This window comes from Procambarus clarkii, chromosome 10, assembly GCF_040958095.1.
Source record: "Procambarus clarkii isolate CNS0578487 chromosome 10, FALCON_Pclarkii_2.0, whole genome shotgun sequence".
Classification (NCBI taxonomy): domain Eukaryota; kingdom Metazoa; phylum Arthropoda; class Malacostraca; order Decapoda; family Cambaridae; genus Procambarus; species Procambarus clarkii.
The window spans coordinates 51936789-51957402 of NC_091159.1; the positions used below are offsets into that span (position 1 = coordinate 51936789).

General features: G+C 43.2%; 1 protein-coding gene across 1 annotated transcript; it reads right to left on the reverse strand.

Annotated features, from left to right (window-relative positions):
• Nucleotides 1-5523: 5523 nt before the first annotated feature.
• On the reverse strand, nt 5524-7307 carry LOC138363170 (uncharacterized). Its single transcript, XM_069322160.1, has 2 exons — nt 7182-7307; nt 5524-6561 (listed from the first exon to the last, which is right to left on the reverse strand). Exon 2 carries the CDS (start codon nt 6539-6541, stop codon nt 6233-6235), a length of 309 nt encoding a protein of 102 aa, XP_069178261.1. The 5' UTR covers nt 6542-6561; nt 7182-7307; the 3' UTR covers nt 5524-6232.
• Nucleotides 7308-20614: the final 13307 nt, after the last annotated feature.

The following is a 20614-nucleotide window of genomic DNA, read 5'->3' on the forward strand; positions in this document are numbered from 1 at the left end:
CCCGCCTCTAGATGTTGGCCATTGTAATGTCGTTGCTCTTTGTTCAATTTAAATGAAATTTTAATTAGTCGTATTTTGGACGGAGTATATGGAAAGGGACATAGTTCTTGGGTGCCACCTCCAGCTCTGGGATCAAATTCATCTTTATAATTTCGTTACTATACATTTGTGGGTAATCCTAGCAGGCAATATGTGCTTTTCAATTCTTGAATATTTATTTTAGTGGACTGTATGTAAATTCAGCCTTCCTGGTTTACTTTGACACATAGTTGGGGGGTAATTGGTAAATGTACACAGCTTATCCCACAATTGGTGGTGATATAATAAACCATAAACATTTACTATTAATTTCATTTAAATTATACCACATATGGTGGACTAGACTACAGTGTAAGGTTAGTACTTACACAATATTATTGTTAACATGGGTTAGTAAACAGTTAAATGGGTGTCCTTACCTGTGTGGTTGATATGGCCTAATTAGGTAGCGTGAGAGAGTTGTTCCAACATCTGTGTTTGGTTGGCCACATGTGGTTCAGGTCTTGGCCTATGTAATGACATCTGTAAACTGGCATCTGTAGAGGCAGATGTTAACAGCTCAACTGGATGTTTCTCCCTTGAACCACACCTGCAAAAAGAATGGGCTGTAATAATGGCTTAATGACATATAAAGTACAGGTGTGACATGTGAAATATTGGTATGGTGTAGTAGTGAAGCTTACTTGGTGTTAAGGCTTCATAAGCTAGTAACCGGCTTACCTATCTAATATTTATTAGTGATCACTATCAATAAATGATGTGGGGAAAGTCGGGTACTTAGCTCTTCTCTTTGCCATTGAGGTCACTATGCCAATTTCTCGGTTGGTCGACTCATAATTTGGAGTCTTTGACGAGTTGTGCATGTCGTGAGAAGCCCTTTTCTTCTTCTTCTTCTTCTTCTTGATAGTAGGTGCAGTTTGCTTGAAAGGATCACCCTTCGATGTCTGCACCAGGACAGTTGTTGGGAGACACGTTTACGTTGAGGAGGATAAGAATGTCAAAAGAGCTTGACGCGTCGTGTCATAGATAGAGGAGCAGCGACTAAAACAGAGGTGGATGGTAGCGGGAGACTTACCGCACTGAAGGGCGGAATGTCGAGTGTATGGCGTCAGCTGGTTCAAGGTGAAGCGCTGTGCGCAAGACATCTACTAATATTTTTCCGGGAACTTCTGTATCGGAAAGCGCAAGCAGCACGCCGCCCAAATTATCAACGTGTCAAAGGACACCCGGTCACCAGGCGGTGCCTTTGGCTGAGACATCCGATCCGGCACCCTATAAACAAACTCCTTCACCGGCAGCACCCAGATAGTGGAAGAGCACCACAGGATCGGAAGCACCCGGGCATCCCGATAAGGGCCCAACACCGGACCCTCACCTGTCACAACCCCGGCAGCCGGGACAAGGCTCCCCGCAGACCGGGGCAACGAAGGAGGGGGAACCGCAGGGGACGCAGGCGCGGCATCGACCCCTGTCACTGGGCACAGGAACCGAGCCCCCCCCCATCACACATCCTTCCTCAACACCAAGACGAGGTCTCGATCATCAGAGGCAACCCCGCACTGCGGGGATCCAACCGCAGGAGGCACAGGAAGCAACACGGAGCCCCTCACAGCCCCATCATCTACAGCGGGGGACACAGGAGGACCATACTTCCCCTTCCTCCCCCGGAGGACCTACCTCCTCCCAAGCTATGACTTGGAAGGAGGTAGGCACACCACACCACGAACGCGGTGGGCTCAGAATGTGTCTCCCCTTCGTAGCACACCACGAAGGGGAGACACACTCTGAGCCCGCCGCGATCGGCTTTGAGCACACCGCTCCACTCCCACCAGGCCCCACCGCTGGCACGGCCACCATCTTCATATCCATACGGTCCACACCCTCACTATCCGAAGAATCCACAGAGGCCACATCGACCGCACTGTCCACATCATCCAGGGAAACAGTCTCGGAACACCGGCGCGCACCTTTCTGCAAAGGGATGGCAGCATCAGAACTACAGTCGCCGACACACACTCACAGGCATGGTTGGCACTACCCCCTGCCGAAGCACTCCCTCCAAAACAGAAGAACCTGGGTCCTCGGGAACCGGGACCACATCCACAGGCGGGGGCGGGACATGGACCTCCACTGGGACATCCTCCACTTCACGCAGCGCAGGCGACGGCCCGACACCCCACGCACACCGGCTCAACAACCCCAAGGGGCCACGGCTGTTACCAGATGTGTCGCACAAGCTGGAGAACCCGCCTCAACAGGTGGAGCAGCAGACAGGCAATCAGGCGCCTCAGGCACAGGATCCACTCCGTCCTCAGAACCGTCCAATTACAAGAGGGGCGGAAAATCCCCCGCACGAAAAACATGTACACTATCAGTTGCTGCTAGTTACACGCTGCAGCCAGATGAGCCTCGTGACCACACCTATAACAGGTGCGCGGTTGCTCCCGATACAGACAGCGGAATGTATAACCCAACACGGACATTATATATATCTTTATATCATTATATATATCACATTTATGATCTGGTGCCCATATTGGAAGAGCATCCGTTGTTGTGGGACCGAGTCGGCCACAGTTTGTAATGTAAGGGAGAAAGGATTTCCTGAAACACCATTTGCTTAACATATGAATTTATTCACGAAAATTCGAATATACAATGAAAAAATGTACATACACACACACATGGAAATGGGATAATTGTCTCTATGAGGGTGCCAGAGGCACATCTACGCACAGTACTGTCTCGTTACGACAGTACCCAGGTGACATAATCAGCCTAACATTAACACCGGTAATAATGAACACTTCGGTAATAACGGATGACTAACACCACTGCCGTGTGCGAAAGGACAGTTTGGAGCACAAAACATGCTCGGGGAAATTCAATTGCACGCACAATATAAAGGCTGACATGTGTTGGAAAAAATATTTTCACAAACAGGTGCACGGGCCACACCGGACCTCCGTGGGACGATTCACTCTGAATGGGGTCACCAAACAGTGTCAAAGCCATCCACCGGGCTCACTGGATCTTAATTAAGCACCTCAAAATGAGAGTCAATTGAGTAAAATTTACTCGTTAAACAGAACACTATATTCATAAAGCGCGCTCTTCTGTCGCCAAAGAATGGCAAGGCGTCTCGATTGAATTGTCTGGGATGAGTACTTGTAGCTGTCGGGAGTGACGGTGCTCTAGAGCTCAAAGAAGCACACATCTTGTACCTTAAACAGCTTCCACGAGGAGGAGAGACGAGGCTAGAGCACCCGGGCTCACACTTGACTCATTTAAGAAAAGCCTACAAAGAGAGCACTAATCAAATGACACCAATCAGAATGACCTTTCAACTATACACACAATCTGATTGGCTGAACTCTGAACTTTACTGGTGTGGCGGGGAGAGGAGGGGAATGGGATTATCAACTACCGTTGGCCGGGTCAGGTCAACCGAGACCAAGATGATACCTGCTACACTCAGCAGCTAAGTTGTGAGGTGACCCACCCGGCCCATAATTATACGGGCTAGATGTATAAAGTGCTTTTTCTTCTAGTACAGCCAGGCATCATATGTCGCTACACACACGATTTTTTAACTACTCCTGCGATTCCCAACCCGTTGACACCCAACAGGATGTACTGGTGATCTTAGACATGCGAATACAAATGTTCAATGCACAGCAGCCATAGGGTAACAGTCTAGCTGAAAGATCGCCGTTCTCTCACACTCTACACATTCTCTTGTGCTATTTACACTTACAGAACCTTATTGCTAGATTCTAATCCTGATTTGAAAATCTTCCTTCATAGATGTGATAGAATCCATGAACATCACACCATTTTTAGATATCTTGATACATTAGGAAGATTTTTTTCTCTTAAGTTTATAGAAATCACATTTTAACAATTTGTCATATATGCATTATTTCTCTGGCCATAGATCTTGGTTGAATAATCTATTTTTCTTCCATGTATCTAAAAGCTCTTCGAATTGCACTCCGCGGCATGTTTTTTCTTGTGTACATTTGTGGACGACAAGTGACTTGGCAGTCCACGTGGCGTTGTGGTAAGACACTCGCCTGGCGTTTCGCGAACGCTTTGGCCTGGGTTCGTATCCTGGCTGGGGAGGATTTATTGGGCGCCAATTATTACTTGAAGCCTCTGTTTACCCAACAGTAAAATGTGGTACCTGGTTGTTAAACGATTTGGCGGGGTCGTATTCCGGGGAATATTAAGATTAAGGACTTGCCAGAAACACTGTGCGTGCTAGTGGATTTACAAGAATGGATTCTATCGGTTTCAAGCTTTGCTATCCAGTAAAAAAAAATTCAGGCTTGTCTTAGCAGAGCTCATGTACTTATTACAACATAATCAGCATTGAAAAGATTTGCTAAAACAAATTATGCTTACCATATTTTTCTGTTTGTATAATTTTTTTTATTACAATCTCCGTGGTGTAGTGGGAAGACTCTCGCCTGGCGTTCCGCGAGCGCTTTGTCATGGGTTCGTATCCTGGCCGGGGAGGATTTACTGGGCGCAAATCCTTAACTGTTGCCTCTGTTTAACTCAACAGTAAAATGGGTACTTGGTTGTAAAAACGATTCTTCGCGGCGGGGATCGTATTCCAGGGACCTGCCCGAAACGCTACGCGTACTAGTGGCTGTACAAGAATGTAACAACTCTTGTATATATCTCAAATTTAACATAGACTAGTAACTAGGCCGTTCAGCATTTGAATTTGGTCCAGAGAGAGAAATACGTTGGTATACTCAAAACTATATTCAGAAAAGAAAATGATCACTAATAATTTGGCACGAAGCAATATGAAAGATGACGGTTTCATATTTTTCGATTGACTAGACATACAATTTTTGAAGAAAATGTAATTAAATTTTAGTACATAAGTTAAAATGGCAAGTAATTTCAAATCAGACAAACATCACCTGTGTAACACATTTTTTCACAAGTTAAAAACGCATAAAGTCAAACTTTAAACACATTTACAATGTTTGAAATTAAACGTTTTAAACACGTTTAAAACGTTTCATTTAAATATTTTTAAATCATGAAGATATTAACACGTGATGAACAATGTGATAATATCAGACCACGAAGGAATGATTAAGACTGGAATTCCCTTAAGTACTTTCGTATTAAATAATACATCTTTAGAAGGATCCTTGTGAAGATGTATTATTAAGTTCGAAAATACTTAAGGAAATTCCTTATTTAAAACCTTCTTCTGTGGTCTGACATTGTTGTTTTGTATATATATATATATATATATATATATATATATATATATATATATATATATATATATATATATTTATATGTTTGTACATATACATATTTTGAACATATTTTATGGTACATATCTGGGCAGTAATAGAAGGTGATGTAGCCTCCTGTAGGGACCCGTGTCATCTGCTGTGCCTGGAACCAGACCTGCGTCGTCGTCTTCGTCAGTGTCTCACCAGAGGGAGGTCATCAGTGTGATCCATCCGACTATTGCCTCATGGTAGGGAGCGTGCTGGTTCATTCCTTGAGGTGATGTTGCATCCTGATCATGTGTGGATTGCTGGTGGAGCAACCCGTCCTCTTAAAAATAACGTCACTCTTGGCTCGTATGCGCGCTATCGCCAAATTTGGACGTAATTTGAAATGAAATCCACTCACAAAAGTGACGTACTGTTCCGTTTTCTGTTTGAGTCGTCCGGCTTACTCGGCAAGCTTAGAAAAGGATTTTTTTCCATTAACGTTTTTCATACCGTTTTGAAACTTTATGAGAATTTCCTGCCCACCTAACATATCAGAGGACCCTTAACTTACTGTTGTTGAAAAAAAAATCCCAAATTTATTTTCATTTCTTTGTTTATTTTCAAATTACATCCACTTTCGGCCATACGGGCAAACGGCCAAAAGCGACGTTATTTCTAAGAGGACAGGTTGCCACCAGGCTGAGAGGCAGATATTGATAAGTTGGCAGGAGTGTAATAAGGTTGATCAAGAAATGTCGGCTGTTAGAGAGGATGTGTAAGCTGTTTTGAGGTTGGTACGGTTGTTGAGATTGGAAAAATTGCTGGATTTGAGCGGCTGTTGTTGGGAGCTGGAATGGTTAGAGTTGGGGTTAAAATAGTTGTGGGTATGATTAGGCAGTTGCAACGCGTGGTAAAGGTTGAATGGACTCGATGAGCTATAGAGGTTGTTGGGATGGGATTTCCTTCGCTACACGAGAAGGAAACATCATGAAGATGAAGGGTGACAGGGGGACACTGGGGGCGGTGAAGGAAGCGGTGCCTCTGGGGGACCGCACCTGGTAGGGGCTGTCAACAGGGACGACTCCGATCTCGTTGTTGAGTTCGTAGAAGGACTGGGCTGTGGAACAGTCGACCATCTTCCACCAGCTGCAGGTGAAGTGCTCCTGGTTGAAGATGGTACCGTTGGGGCACAGCATCTTAGTGTCTTTGTCGAAGAGACAGATGTGGAACACCTGGCAGTGCATCTCAGGGTCAGCGTAGTAGCCTGCCAGGAGATGAGACATATCAAAGAGGCGGAACAGGTGCAGCAAAACTTAAATTAGAGATGATATAGTAGTAACATTTGTGTTAGGAGTGAAGTTAAAAGGGGTAAGGGACAATACAGATTTTGTGGAGAAAGTGGGAGGGACCTGACAGAGGCTGGGAGCCACTGCTCTATAACAGCTTAATATTTGTAGGGAAGTGTTTTTGTATAAGGAAAGTGGCTCAAAAACTGACGGTAGCCTTCTTTTATCAGGGAAGACTCGAGTTAAAATTGATTACTAAAACTGCAAATAAACTCCGAATTTATCAGATTTACAATTGATGCCATCATCAGCACGTTCCTGCACCGTGGGAGAGTACCTCCTTTAACATTTTAACTCCTCCTTGTCCCCCCAAGAAGCACATCAGTGATCATCTCAAGCTTTGTGTTGAAGCAAAGCTCAACGCCTTAAGCCATATTGATACTCGGTTCACAGAGGATTCTCTCTCAGACACCACGTACTCTGATGGAAGGACATTCTCCTGATGGTTCCCTTCACTCCTTCCGCCCACAGGAAGGGTATGAGTGCATAATAAATCAACTAAATTTACTCTGGCGGACGCAATGTTTGCGTCACTTACCGTCAGGTCGGCCGGCGCAGGAGAAGTCGGTGTCAACAATGGGCCAGCCGTGGATTGGGTAGTCCACGCCTGGCTCTCCTGGCACCGCCTCCCTCAGCCACTCCAGGGGGTCGCTGCTGTGGTGGTGGTGGCCGGGTGGTGGTGGGGGTGGTGGAGGTGGTGGTGGTGGTGGGGGTGGTGGTGGGGGTGGAGGTGGTGGTGGTGGGGGAGGTGGTGGGGGTGGAGGGGGTGGGGGAGGAGGTGGTGGAGGTGGTGGTGGAGGTGGTGGAGGTGGTGGTGGTGGTGGTGGGGGAGGTGGTGGGGGTGGTGGTGGTGGGGGAGGTGGTGGAGGTGGTGGCGGTGGTGGGGGTGGTGGTGGAGGTGGTGGTGGGGGTGGTGGGGGAGGTGGAGGAGGTGGTGGTGGAGGAGGTGGTGGTGGTGGTGGTGGTGGTGGTGGAGGTGGTGGTGGTGGTGGTGGAGGTGGTGGTGGGGGTGGTGGTGGGGGAGGTGGGGGTGGAGGTGGTGGTGGAGGTGGTGGTGGAGGTGGTGGTGGGGGTGGGGGAGGAGGTGGTGGTGGGGTGGTGGGGGTGGTGGCGGAGGTGGTGGGGGTGGTGGTGGGGGTGGTGGTGGAGGTGGTGGCGGAGGGGGTGGTGGTGGGGGTGGTGGTGGTGGTGGGGGTGGTGGTGGCGGAGGGGGTGGTGGTGGGGGCGGGGGTGGTGGTGGAGGTGGGGGTGGTGGTGGGGGTGGTGGAGGAGGTGGTGGAGGTGGTGGTGGAGGTGGTGGAGGTGGAGGAGGTGGTGGCGGAGGTGGTGGGGGTGGTGGCGGCGGACAGTACTGCGGGACAGAAAAAAACACCATCAATTACTGAAGGAGTGCAGCAATACAAGGGGCTTCATCTGACACAACATTACAAGACACAAGAGGACGAGTTTGGTGATATACTCACCAGAACACAACGACAAGGTATACAATTAGTGGAGTTGCTGTCGTCCGGCTGTGTAGGGCGAAAGGAAAAATATAAATTATTCAAAACATTCGATGAACACAAATGCACCCTAACTTGTACATCATTATATGACCTAAGAGGACTAACTTGGTGATGTACTCACGAGTAAGTAGCCTGAAGGAGTAGTAACTTGTCGACAAGGTCTTGGAGTAGTACTCGAAGACCACTGTAGCGGCAAGAAAAGAGACCGAAGAACACCATCAGTAACACGAGCAGTTGAAGGACACAAGAGCTTGATCTTCGCACATTATTATAACACATAATAAGGGGACATACTCGGTAGTATACTCACGTCTACAGGACAAGGAGGGACAGGATAGCTGTAGGGTTGGCTCCGGGCCCAGGTGACCCCGGCGACCCCTACACCAGAGAAACACCAAGTGATTCACGTTATCTTAAGTCAAGTTAAGTGATATCATTTGTAGATATATGAAGATATATTAGATACAAAAGATAGTTATATAGTAAAAAAAAAATATTCTGTACTTAGGAAAGTCTGTATACAGATAATTTACGCTGTACTTTATATATATATATATATATATATATATATATATATATATATATATATATATATATATATATATATATATATATATATATATATATATATTTTATATAGGGGGGTACCACCACTGGTGTAATTATAGGGACCCACAGCCTCAGAGAAGGGAACACAGAGCACTCAGGGAAAAACTTGACATTTAACTCTGAATACGAAAGAGTGTTCACTTCTCCTACCACCCCCTTTTTTTTTATTATGATGTACACTTTATTATGCAAGGTTATACAGTTACATATCTGATTTTATACAAAAAATGAACATTAAGAGGACACAAGAAAAAGTTCGCTTCCTAGAGGCTGTAGATTTCCTCGAACTCCTCCGACGCCGGGCAGGAACCGAGGATGCAGCGGGCATTTCCCCTCTGGATCGCGACACTGAGGCGCTGAAAGAGAAAACTTGCTGCTCTAGGGTCTCTTGTGGTGTCAATGAGCTTGGAACCAAGATCCTTAAGGAACCTTCTTGCACTCTCACCCCATGGGCCTAGGGTCACAGACCCTATTGGAACGAAATTGTACCTTTGATCTAATTGCCTGTACTTGACTGACTTTTGTTTTTCTCTGTGTGTCGCTGCGGCTCCTGCCGTGCCGGCAGAGAGGGTGATGTATGTCGTTGCCAGGGTGGATACGCAAGTATAGTCCCATGCTAATTGCCTGCCACCCTTCCACGGACGCAGTGTGATTCCGTCTGGTCGGCCGGCAAAGCTAACAGAGTCACGGTTCAGTAGGTTGCGGGGCTCTCTCTCCGCTGGACACTGAGCAGAGGCAAGGCTTCTTTTAATGATGTCGTTGACTTCGTCGTGTCTAGTGTGCCAACCACCCGATTTTCCACAGTGCAGGCCATGCAATTATATATATATATATATATATATATATATATATATATATATATATATATATATATATATATATATAAATATATATATATATATATATATATATATATATATATATATATATATATATATATATATATATATATCTTGAGATGTATGTATATATATACAATATATATATACATACATTATATATATATATGTATATATATATATATATGTATGTATATATATATATATATATATATATATATATATATATATATATATATATATATATATATATATATATATATATATCGATGATGATGACCTTTGGTGGGTGGCATAACGATATCAAAGCTATCTAGTTTTGGAGGCAATGACTATTTCAATTCCCCGGTAGAAGGGTGTTATCCAAAGGTCACCCAGTATACTGTCTGTCAAGCTGTCTGTCAAACCTCACAAGACAGACAGTATACTCTATGTCTTGTGAGGTTTTCCAAGTCTTGGAATACTTTTTTTCTTTTTTTTTCTTATTCTTTTTTTGCAGGGATATTCCTGCGTAGGCCCTAAGCCTCTGGCTGGCCCACTGCGCGGGCCCTAAGCCTCTGGCTGGCCCACTAAGTGTTGCTTGTTTCTGTTTTACTTGGGCGGAGTATGAGTATATATGACTCGTATGGTCGCTTCAGTAAGATTTTGTCCCACGTGTTTAACAACTTCTTCTGTTCTGTTGAATCTAAGTTGAAATCCTAATGGGTTTGTTACTGTGCACTGTGTTGGATAATGTTCCAGTGGTCTGTCTGGCATTTCTCCACAGTGTTGACATTTGGAATAAGAACAGTTGTGTCAGATTTGTAGGTGAGAGGAAAATATCCAGAGGCAAAAAAGGCGTTGAATAAGTTAGTGATAGCAGCAATGTTAGAAACTGGGAGTTGTCGAAGGAGGGTATGTCCAATGCCAGACGCACCAGGGCCTCTGTGACGCGTGCCCATGAGAGCGGTCTTGACATCAGCTCGAGTCAGGGGAGTCTGTAGTTCAGTGTATGAGTTGAGGTTGTCAAGGTGGATGAGGGCGTCAGGTGTTGTTTCATGTCTGTTTTGGTGTACCCAGTCTTCACCTACTTCAATGTTGGGAAGGGCAGTTGGTTCAGGAGGATGTGGATGAAAAATGCGTTCCCAATGGTGTTTAAAAATTGTAATTTCTTCATCAGGTTCAGTGATTTTGTTTTTACTATATACGAGGTATTTAAATAGTGTATGAGTTGATACTTGTACATGTTTGATTTGTTTCCAAAATTCCTGAGGTGTCAGTTTTCTGTGTTGCTCTGCTTGTTCAATGAATTGTGTTTCCATTGCTTAGTGTGGTCTTCAACAAGGCTGTTGAGGATGTAGTTTTTTAATGTTGTGAGGTCCCAGAGTACTTGTCTATGGTGATGTATGTTGTGTAAGAATCGAGAATGATAACAAATTAAGAGGCGTTTTGTGCGAATGGAAGGGGTGGTCATCTTTTTTCCGCATATGCTACCTTCTAAGCCCATTGCTACATTGCTCAGTAATCTGTACAAATAACTTGTAATATATTGATTTTAACAGCAATTTTTTTTTCAAGAAATTGTTATGCTTTGCCAGTAATATATTCCCGACTAATTTGATTGATTGATTGTTGCCGCCGGAGACGGCAAGTTTACTGTGCACCCCATACCTATCCTGTGAGCGGTAGCGCAAAAAGTATTAGAGGACACAAAAGGTCTTTATCAGACCTCATCTTAGATTATTACATAAACAATTTCATCTATCCTTCACACCTTATAGTTACAATGTCAGCTAGTTACACAGAAAGTACTATATAACTCTTCACGATTAAACCAGCAATAATCCTGTTTTTTTTTTAACTCAAAACGAAAAGAATAGAAATCTGAAGCCTCATATGTTGACGTTCCCAAGGAAGGTGCAGCACATCATATTTTTTATGATAGTGAAGACGTCGCAAGATCTTCACTATCCAGTGAAGAATCCACTATTCCCTTGCTCCAGCTGGGGATGTACAGCGCCCCCCCCCCCCACTATCCTCCTCATCATAATACAACAACAACGACACCGTTACCTTCACAAGGCCTATTGGGGCGACACCAGACAACTATTATTTACATCATGTAAAGCTCTTTCATCAACCTGTCCTCCTAAGGTTTCCCAACGTCAAGAAAACAGTCAATTTAGAGTGTCCTCGTATAACCTATCAGAGGACTCGAAACAGAAAACGGGACACTACTTCACTTTCGCGAGCCGCTTCCAGTTTCCAGTACGACCATTTTTGGCCTTATATAACGCATACGAGCGAAAAGAGACGTTTTTTGTAGGACACGTTGTTTTAGCCAGAAGATGAAGAGACGACGACAATCGACTTGAGAATGGTCCATGACGGACTGAAACGTCGTCGTCCCTTCACCTTCTAGTGTGAAGGTGAAGGGACGTTTCGGTCCGTCCTGGACCGTTATCAAGTCGATTGTCACATTATCACAATCGACTTGATAATGATCAGGATGGACCGAAACGTGGTCGTTTCCCCATCTTCTGATGTGTGGTTTGGTCATTATAACTTGAGCCATGTTATTGTGACCCATCGTCTGCAGCGAGAAAATCTCTTATTAACTTATCACTACAGGTTAATCCTCGAGTTCTTGGTCCCCGACACTGTCGACGACACACATACGCACACAGTTCAAGTTTCCACAACTGCTCAGCACATCTTGAGGTTATCTTGAGATGATTTCGGGGCTTTAGTGTCCCTTGCGGCCCGGTCCTCGACCAGGCCTCTACTCCCAGGAAGCAGCCCGGGACAGCTAACTAACTCCCAGGTACCTATTTACTGCTAGGTAAAAGGGGCATCAGGGTGAAAGAAACTCTGCCCATTGTTTCTCGCCAGCGCCCGGGATCGAACCCGGGACCACAGGATCACGCGTCCAGTGTTCTGTCCGCTCTGCCACCGGCTCCCAGCCGGCGGCTGGGCTTTGAACAGCCTGAGTACTGTAATATTCTTGGAACATTAACAAAATCTCGTAGAAATGAGGCAAAGTGAAATTCACATTTGTTACTCCATCTATCATTCTAATATGCAGGAAGAACCGCACGTCTATGGGTCATCCAGTAAGGTTAGCAGACTTCTAGATGTTACCACTGCTAGGCTTAATCTTGGCTACTAGTACCTCTGGGAGTTTATAACGTCTGCTGATGTAGATTTGACTAAATGTAAACTCTGTCAGCAGAACTATTCGCATACTTTGCGTCATTGTGTAATGGAATGTGAAAAAATAACGGAATTCAGAGATAACACTATCAATGGAGTCCAAGAAATGTGTAAGTACTTTATTCATAATGATGTACTGCCGGAAATCTTAGCGAAGTATCCAAAATTTGCTTACTGTAGGTGCAGCCTGCACATGACTGTAAAGCTGCCGCCCAGTTAGGTGGGTGTGCAGCAAGACTAGTAACTCTGTGACTCACCATAGATGTAAATTGTCTTGTATAGTGACTGTTGTGAGCCTCTTGTTGAATCACTTGTGATACAAAAAGATTATCGATCTATATATGGGGGCGGTGTGCTGGACAAACATATCAATGGTGACACTAACTTTCCACATATGTCAGTTGCTAAATTTAAAACTGTACTTGTGGTAGGTCTCGAGCCCATTGTTGATGTGACGATGTGAATTAAACTTTGCAACTATTTCATCAAGTGCAGGCGATGAGTCACAATAACGTGGCTGAAGTATGTTGACCAGACCACACACTAGAAGATGAAGAGACGACGACGTTTCGGTCCGTCCTGGACCATTCTCAAATCGATTGAGAATGGACTCAAGGAATATTTCATCAAGATTGTAACTTGCTTACCTAAATGAATTATAGGGTAAAGTCCCTGAGCCCATTATATGCCTCTGTAACCCTTTTCACTACCGCCCACGGGATGGGTATGGGTGCATAATAAAAAAAAAATTGAAATCCACTTACCCAACACTAACACCAGCTTCACTATCGGCAGCCGCATCTCCCGCGCTCTCTCCACAACGGGTCGCAATCGACAACTTCACTGGAAGATGACACAGTAAATCTTAAGCTTATATACCCGCCTTGGCGAAGCCTCTGGCTATTGTTGTGTTTGAGGACATCCCTTGGCGCCGGTGATTGGTCAAATAGTTTTAGATAAGTTTACCTTCACCGCCCAGTGCTACATAAGGAAATAAACTGTCATATATATATATATATATATATATATATATATTAGTATATTTTGGTAGCAGTCATTCTTGTAAACATATATTATACTTTTTCGGTCATATTTAATAATATATATATATATATATATATATATATATATATATATATATATATATATATATATATATATATATATATATATATATATACCATTAGCTTGTAAAAAAAATTGTACATTGTGGCATTAATCTATTCCCAAACAAACCGGTCAACACCGTCTAGCGACTTTTTTAAGTCAAGCGATGGAGGAGAGTCGAGATACGAAGCATCATACTCTGGCGTTCGAAGGATAAGTGTGATTAAATATTTTTTAAGTAGTAAAGCGTCTCTTTGCTCAGCCTTGGGGCCCAGCTGGTGAGCCACGCTTCCTACAACGCCCCTAGTCATTACGCTAAGCTCTCATACACTCTGAAAGCTTTAAGAGATGGTTCCCATCTGAATGGAGACCAGCTCAATATATATATATATATATATATATATATATATATATATATATATATATATATATATATATATATATATGCGAACAAGCCTGAATGGTCCCCAGGACATATGCAACTGAAAACTCACACCCCAGAAGTGACTCGAACCCATACTCCCAGAAGCAACGCAACTGGTATGTACAAGACGCCTTAATCCACTTGACCATCACGACCGGACAAAATGAGGTGATAGCCGAGGCTATTTGAACCACCCCACCGCCGGCACTCGGATAGTTATCTTGGGCATAGCATTTTACCAAATCACCTCATTCTTTGGGGCAACACGTGAGGAACACAAATGCGAACAAGCCTGAATGGTCCCCAGGACATATGCAACTGAAAACTCACACCCCAGAAGTGACTCGAACCCATACTCCCAGAAGCAACGCAACTGGTATGTACAAGACGCCTTAATCCACTTGACCATCACGACCGGACAAAATGAGGTGATAGCCGAGGCTATTTGAACCACCCCACCGCCGGCACTCGGATAGTTATCTTGGGCATAGCATTTTACCAAATCACCTCATTCTTTGGGGCAACACGTGAGGAACACAAATGCGAACAAGCCTGAATGGTCCCCAGGACATATGCAACTGAAAACTCACACCCCAGAAGTGACTCGAACCCATACTCCCAGAAGCAACGCAACTGGTATGTACAAGACGCCTTAATCCACTTGACCATCACGACCGGACAAAATGAGGTGATAGCCGAGGCTATTTGAACCACCCCACCGCCGGCACTCGGATAGTTATCTTGGGCATAGCATTTTACCAAATCACCTCATTCTTTGGGGCAACACGTGAGGAACACAAATGCGAACAAGCCTGAATGGTCCCCAGGACATATGCAACTGAAAACTCACACCCCAGAAGTGACTCGAACCCATACTCCCAGAAGCAACGCAACTGGTATGTACAAGACGCCTTAATCCACTTGACCATCACGACCGGACAAAATGAGGTGATAGCCGAGGCTATTTGAACCACCCCACCGCCGGCACTCGGATAGTTATCTTGGGCATAGCATTTTACCAAATCACCTCATTCTTTGGGGCAACACGTGAGGAACACAAATGCGAACAAGCCTGAATGGTCCCCAGGACATATGCAACTGAAAACTCACACCCCAGAAGTGACTCGAACCCATACTCCCAGAAGCAACGCAACTGGTATGTACAAGACGCCTTAATCCACTTGACCATCACGACCGGACAAAATGAGGTGATAGCCGAGGCTATTTGAACCACCCCACCGCCGGCACTCGGATAGTTATCTTGGGCATAGCATTTTACCAAATCACCTCATTCTTTGGGGCAACACGTGAGGAACACAAATGCGAACAAGCCTGAATGGTCCCCAGCCTCGGCTATCACCTCATTTTGTCCGGTCGTGATGGTCAAGTGGATTAAGGCGTCTTGTACATACCAGTTGCGTTGCTTCTGGGAGTATGGGTTCGAGTCACTTCTGGGGTGTGAGTTTTCAGTTGCATATGTCCTGGGGACCATTCAGGCTTGTTCGCATTTGTGTTCCTCACGTGTTGCCCCAAAGAATGAGGTGATTTGGTAAAATGCTATGCCCAAGATAACTATCCGAGTGCCGGCGGTGGGGTGGTTCAAATAGCCTCGGCTATCACCTCATTTTGTCCGGTCGTGATGGTCAAGTGGATTAAGGCGTCTTGTACATACCAGTTGCGTTGCTTCTGGGAGTATGGGTTCGAGTCACTTCTGGGGTGTGAGTTTTCAGTTGCATATGTCCTGGGGACCATTCAGGCTTGTTCGCATTTGTGTTCCTCACGTGTTGCCCCAAAGAATGAGGTGATTTGGTAAAATGCTATGCCCAAGATAACTATCCGAGTGCCGGCGGTGGGGTGGTTCAAATAGCCTCGGCTATCACCTCATTTTGTCCGGTCGTGATGGTCAAGTGGATTAAGGCGTCTTGTACATACCAGTTGCGTTGCTTCTGGGAGTATGGGTTCGAGTCACTTCTGGGGTGTGAGTTTTCAGTTGCATATGTCCTGGGGACCATTCAGGCTTGTTCGCATTTGTGTTCCTCACGTGTTGCCCCAAAGAATGAGGTGATTTGGTAAAATGCTATGCCCAAGATAACTATCCGAGTGCCGGCGGTGGGGTGGTTCAAATAGCCTCGGCTATCACCTCATTTTGTCCGGTCGTGATGGTCAAGTGGATTAAGGCGTCTTGTACATACCAGTTGCGTTGCTTCTGGGAGTATGGGTTCGAGTCACTTCTAGGGTGTGAGTTTTCAGTTGCATATGTCCTGGGGACCATTCAGGCTTGTTCGCATTTGTGTTCCTCACGTGTTGCCCCAAAGAATGAGGTGATTTGGTAAAATGCTATGCCCAAGATAACTATCCGAGTGCCGGCGGTGGGGTGGTTCAAATAGCCTCGGCTATCACCTCATTTTGTCCGGTCGTGATGGTCAAGTGGATTAAGGCGTCTTGTACATACCAGTTGCGTTGCTTCTGGGAGTATGGGTTCGAGTCACTTCTGGGGTGTGAGTTTTCAGTTATATATATATATATATATATATATATATATATATATATATATATATATATATATATATATATATATATATATATATATATATATATATATATATATATATATATATGTCGTACCTAGTAGCCAGAACGCACTTTTCAGCCTACTATGCAAGGCCCGATTTGCCTAATAAGCCAAGTTTTCATGAATTAATTGTTTTTCGACTACCTAACCTACCTAACCTAACCTAACCTAACTTTTTCGGCTACCTAACCTAACCTAACCTATAAAGATAGGTTAGGTTAGGTTAGGTAGGGTTGGTTAGGTTCGGTCATATATCTACGTTAATTTTAACTCCAATAAAAAAAATTGACCTCATACTTTATAGGTTAGGTTAGGTTAGGTTAGGTAGCCGAAAAAGTTAGGTTAGGTTAGGTAGGTTAGGTAGTCGAAAAACAATTAATTCATAAAAACTTGGCTTATTAGGCAAATCGGGCCTTGCATAGTAGGCTGAGAAGTGAGTTCTGGCTACTAGGTACGACATATATATATATATATATATATATATATATATATATATATATATATATATATATATATATATATATATATATATATATATATATATGTCGTACCTAGTAGCCAGAACGCACTTCTCAGCCTACTATACAAGGCCCGATTTGCCTAATAAGCCAAGTTTTCATGAATTATTTGTTTTTCGACTACCTAACCTACCTAACCTTACCTAACCTAACTTTTTTGGCTACCTAACTTAACCTAACCTATAACGATAGGTTAGGTTAGGTTAGGTAGGGTTGGTTAGGTTCGGTCATATATCTACGTTAATTTTAACTCCAATAAAAAAAAATTGACCTCATATAGAATGAAATGGGTAGCTTTATCATTTCATAAGAAAAAAAATAGAGAAAATATATTACTTCAAGAAAACTTGGCTTATTAGGCAAATCGGGCCATGCATAGTAGGCTGAGAAGTGCGTTCTGGCTACTAGGTACGACATATATATATATATATATATATATATATATATATATATATATATATATATATATATATATATATATATGTATATATATATATATATATATATATATATATATATATATATATATATATATATATATATATATATGTCGTACCTAATAGCCAGAACGCACTTCTCAGCCTACTATTCAAGGCCCGATTTGCCTAATAAGCCAAGTTTTCATGAATTAATGTTTTTTCGTCTACCTAACCTACCTAACCTAACCTAACCTAGCTTTTTTAGGCTACCTAACCTAACCTTACCTATAAATATAGGTTAGGTTAGGTTAGGTAGGGTTGGTTAGGTTTGGTCATATATCTACGTTAATTTTAACTCCAATAAAAAAAAATTGACCTCATACATAGAGAAAAGGGTTGCTTTATCATTTCATAAGAAAAAAATTATAGTAAATATATTAATTCAGGAAAACTTGGCTTATTAGGCAAATCGGGCCTTGAATAGTAGGCTGAGAAGTGAGTTCTGGCTACTAGGTACGACATATATATATATATATATATATATATATATATATATATATATATATGTCGTACCTAGTAGCCAGAACTCACTTCTCAGCCTACTATGAATGGCCCGATTTGCCTAATAAGCCAAGTTTTCTTGAATTATTATATTTTCTCATTTTTTTTCTTATGAAATGATAAAGCTACCCATTTCATTATGTATGAGGTCAAATTTTTTTATTGGAGTTAAAATTAACGTAGATATATGACCGAACCTAACCATCCCTACCTAACCTAACCTAACCTATCTTTATAGGTTAGGTTAGGTTAGGGAGCTGAAAAAGGTAAGTTAGGTTAGGTTAGGTTGGTTAGATAGTCGAAAAACAATTAATTCATGAAAACTTGGCTTATTAGGCAAATCGGGCCTTGCATAGTAGGCGGAGAAGTGCGTTCTGGCTATTAGGTACGACATATATATATATATATATATATATATATTAGTATATTTTGGTAGCAGTCTTTCCTGTAGACATATATTATTAAATATGACCGAAAAAGTAAGATTAATAATTCTAACACGAATTTTCTCTATCTTACATTTCTTTTCACTGTTGATGGTAATTCAAAGATCAATTCTCCAAAATTCATTTTTATTTCTAGTCTGACGCGACACTTGAGCGCGTTTCGTAAAACTTATTACATTTTCAAAGACTTTAGTTTACAAACACACAACTGAAACTGAATAGAGCTTTCACATCTTCGAGGTTTATATCTACATTTGAGTGAGGTGGATGAGGTGAAAAACGAACTTTCAACAATGGGTATTCAATGGGTATTAAATTCCAACACAAGACAGAACACGAAACAATGGGTATTGAATGGGTATTAAATTCAAACACAAGACAGAACACGAAACAATGGGTATTGAATGGAAGTAATTGTAGAAAGCCTATTGGTCCATATTTCTTGATGCATCTATATTGGAGCGGAATCTTGAAGTGGGTAGAATATAGTTGTGCATTAATTGACTGTTGATTGCTGGTGTTGACTTCTTGATGTGTAGTGCCTCGCAGACGTCAAGCCGCCTGCTATCGCTGTATCTATCGATGATTTCTGTGTTGTTTGCTAAGATTTCTCTGGTGATGGTTTGTTTGTGGGAAGAGATTATATGTTCCTTAATGGAGCCTTGTTGCATAAGCAACAGCGTACCTGTGAATAAAACAATCGGGATGATAGCGGACAGAGTGTATCGTGATCCGGCCTGTACTCCTCTTGACATACCAGAAAACATTCTAAGGAAACTACTCCAAGCTTGTACTAAAGAGGCACCCTTCTTGAGCCCTGATGGGCATATGTATAAGCAAGTAGATGGGGTCGCCATGGGTTCTCCGCTAGGCGTCCTGTTTGCAAACTTCTACACGGGTACCATCAAACAGAAGGTCTTAGATGACATGAACTTGAAACCTGCCATATACTGCAGGTATGTTGACGACATTTTTACACAGGTACCTGATGTCAGACGTCTGCAGGAGCTGAAGGAGGCATTCGAGCGGAATCCTGTGTAGAGTTTCACTTACGAGATGGAGAAGGATGGGAAGTTGCCCTTTGTAGATGTAACAGTCATGGAAAGGAGCAGAGGTTTCCACACTGCAGTCTACACTAAGGAAACAAACATAGGAATGTGCCTCAATGCCAACAGTGACTGCCCAGACAGGTACTTGTACAAGAGGAGTGTTGTCAACGCTTACGTCGACCGTGCTCTCAGCCACAGCTCAGGATGGAAGCAAGTCGATGAAGAACTATGTAGGGTAAGGTAGGTCCTAGTCAACAACGGCTTCTCCAATGGTTTCGTTGAAGACATCATAAAGAGGAAGGTGAAACGCCATGCAACCTCTGAAGAGTCAACTAACACAACACCTGTACTCCCTATTAGACTATTTTACAGGAACTTCTTTTGCACAGCTCATGAAACGGAGGAAAGGGTCCTGAAAAATATTGTTAATAGGAACGTTATCCCTACAGACAAAAATCAGAAGATACAATTGACGATTTACTATAAAACCAAAAAAAACGGCCAATCTACTCATGAAAAACTCTCCAGACCCAAAGCAGAACGCCTTAAAGGAGACTAACGTCGTCTATGCCTTCAAATGCCCACTTGGAGACTGTAAGCCCCAAAGAACTCAGTATATAGGCAAGACAACAACATCTCTTTCCAGGCGATTAACAATGCATAAGCAACAGGGCTTCATCAAGGAACATATAATCTCTTCCCACAACCAGACCATCACCAGAGAAGTCTT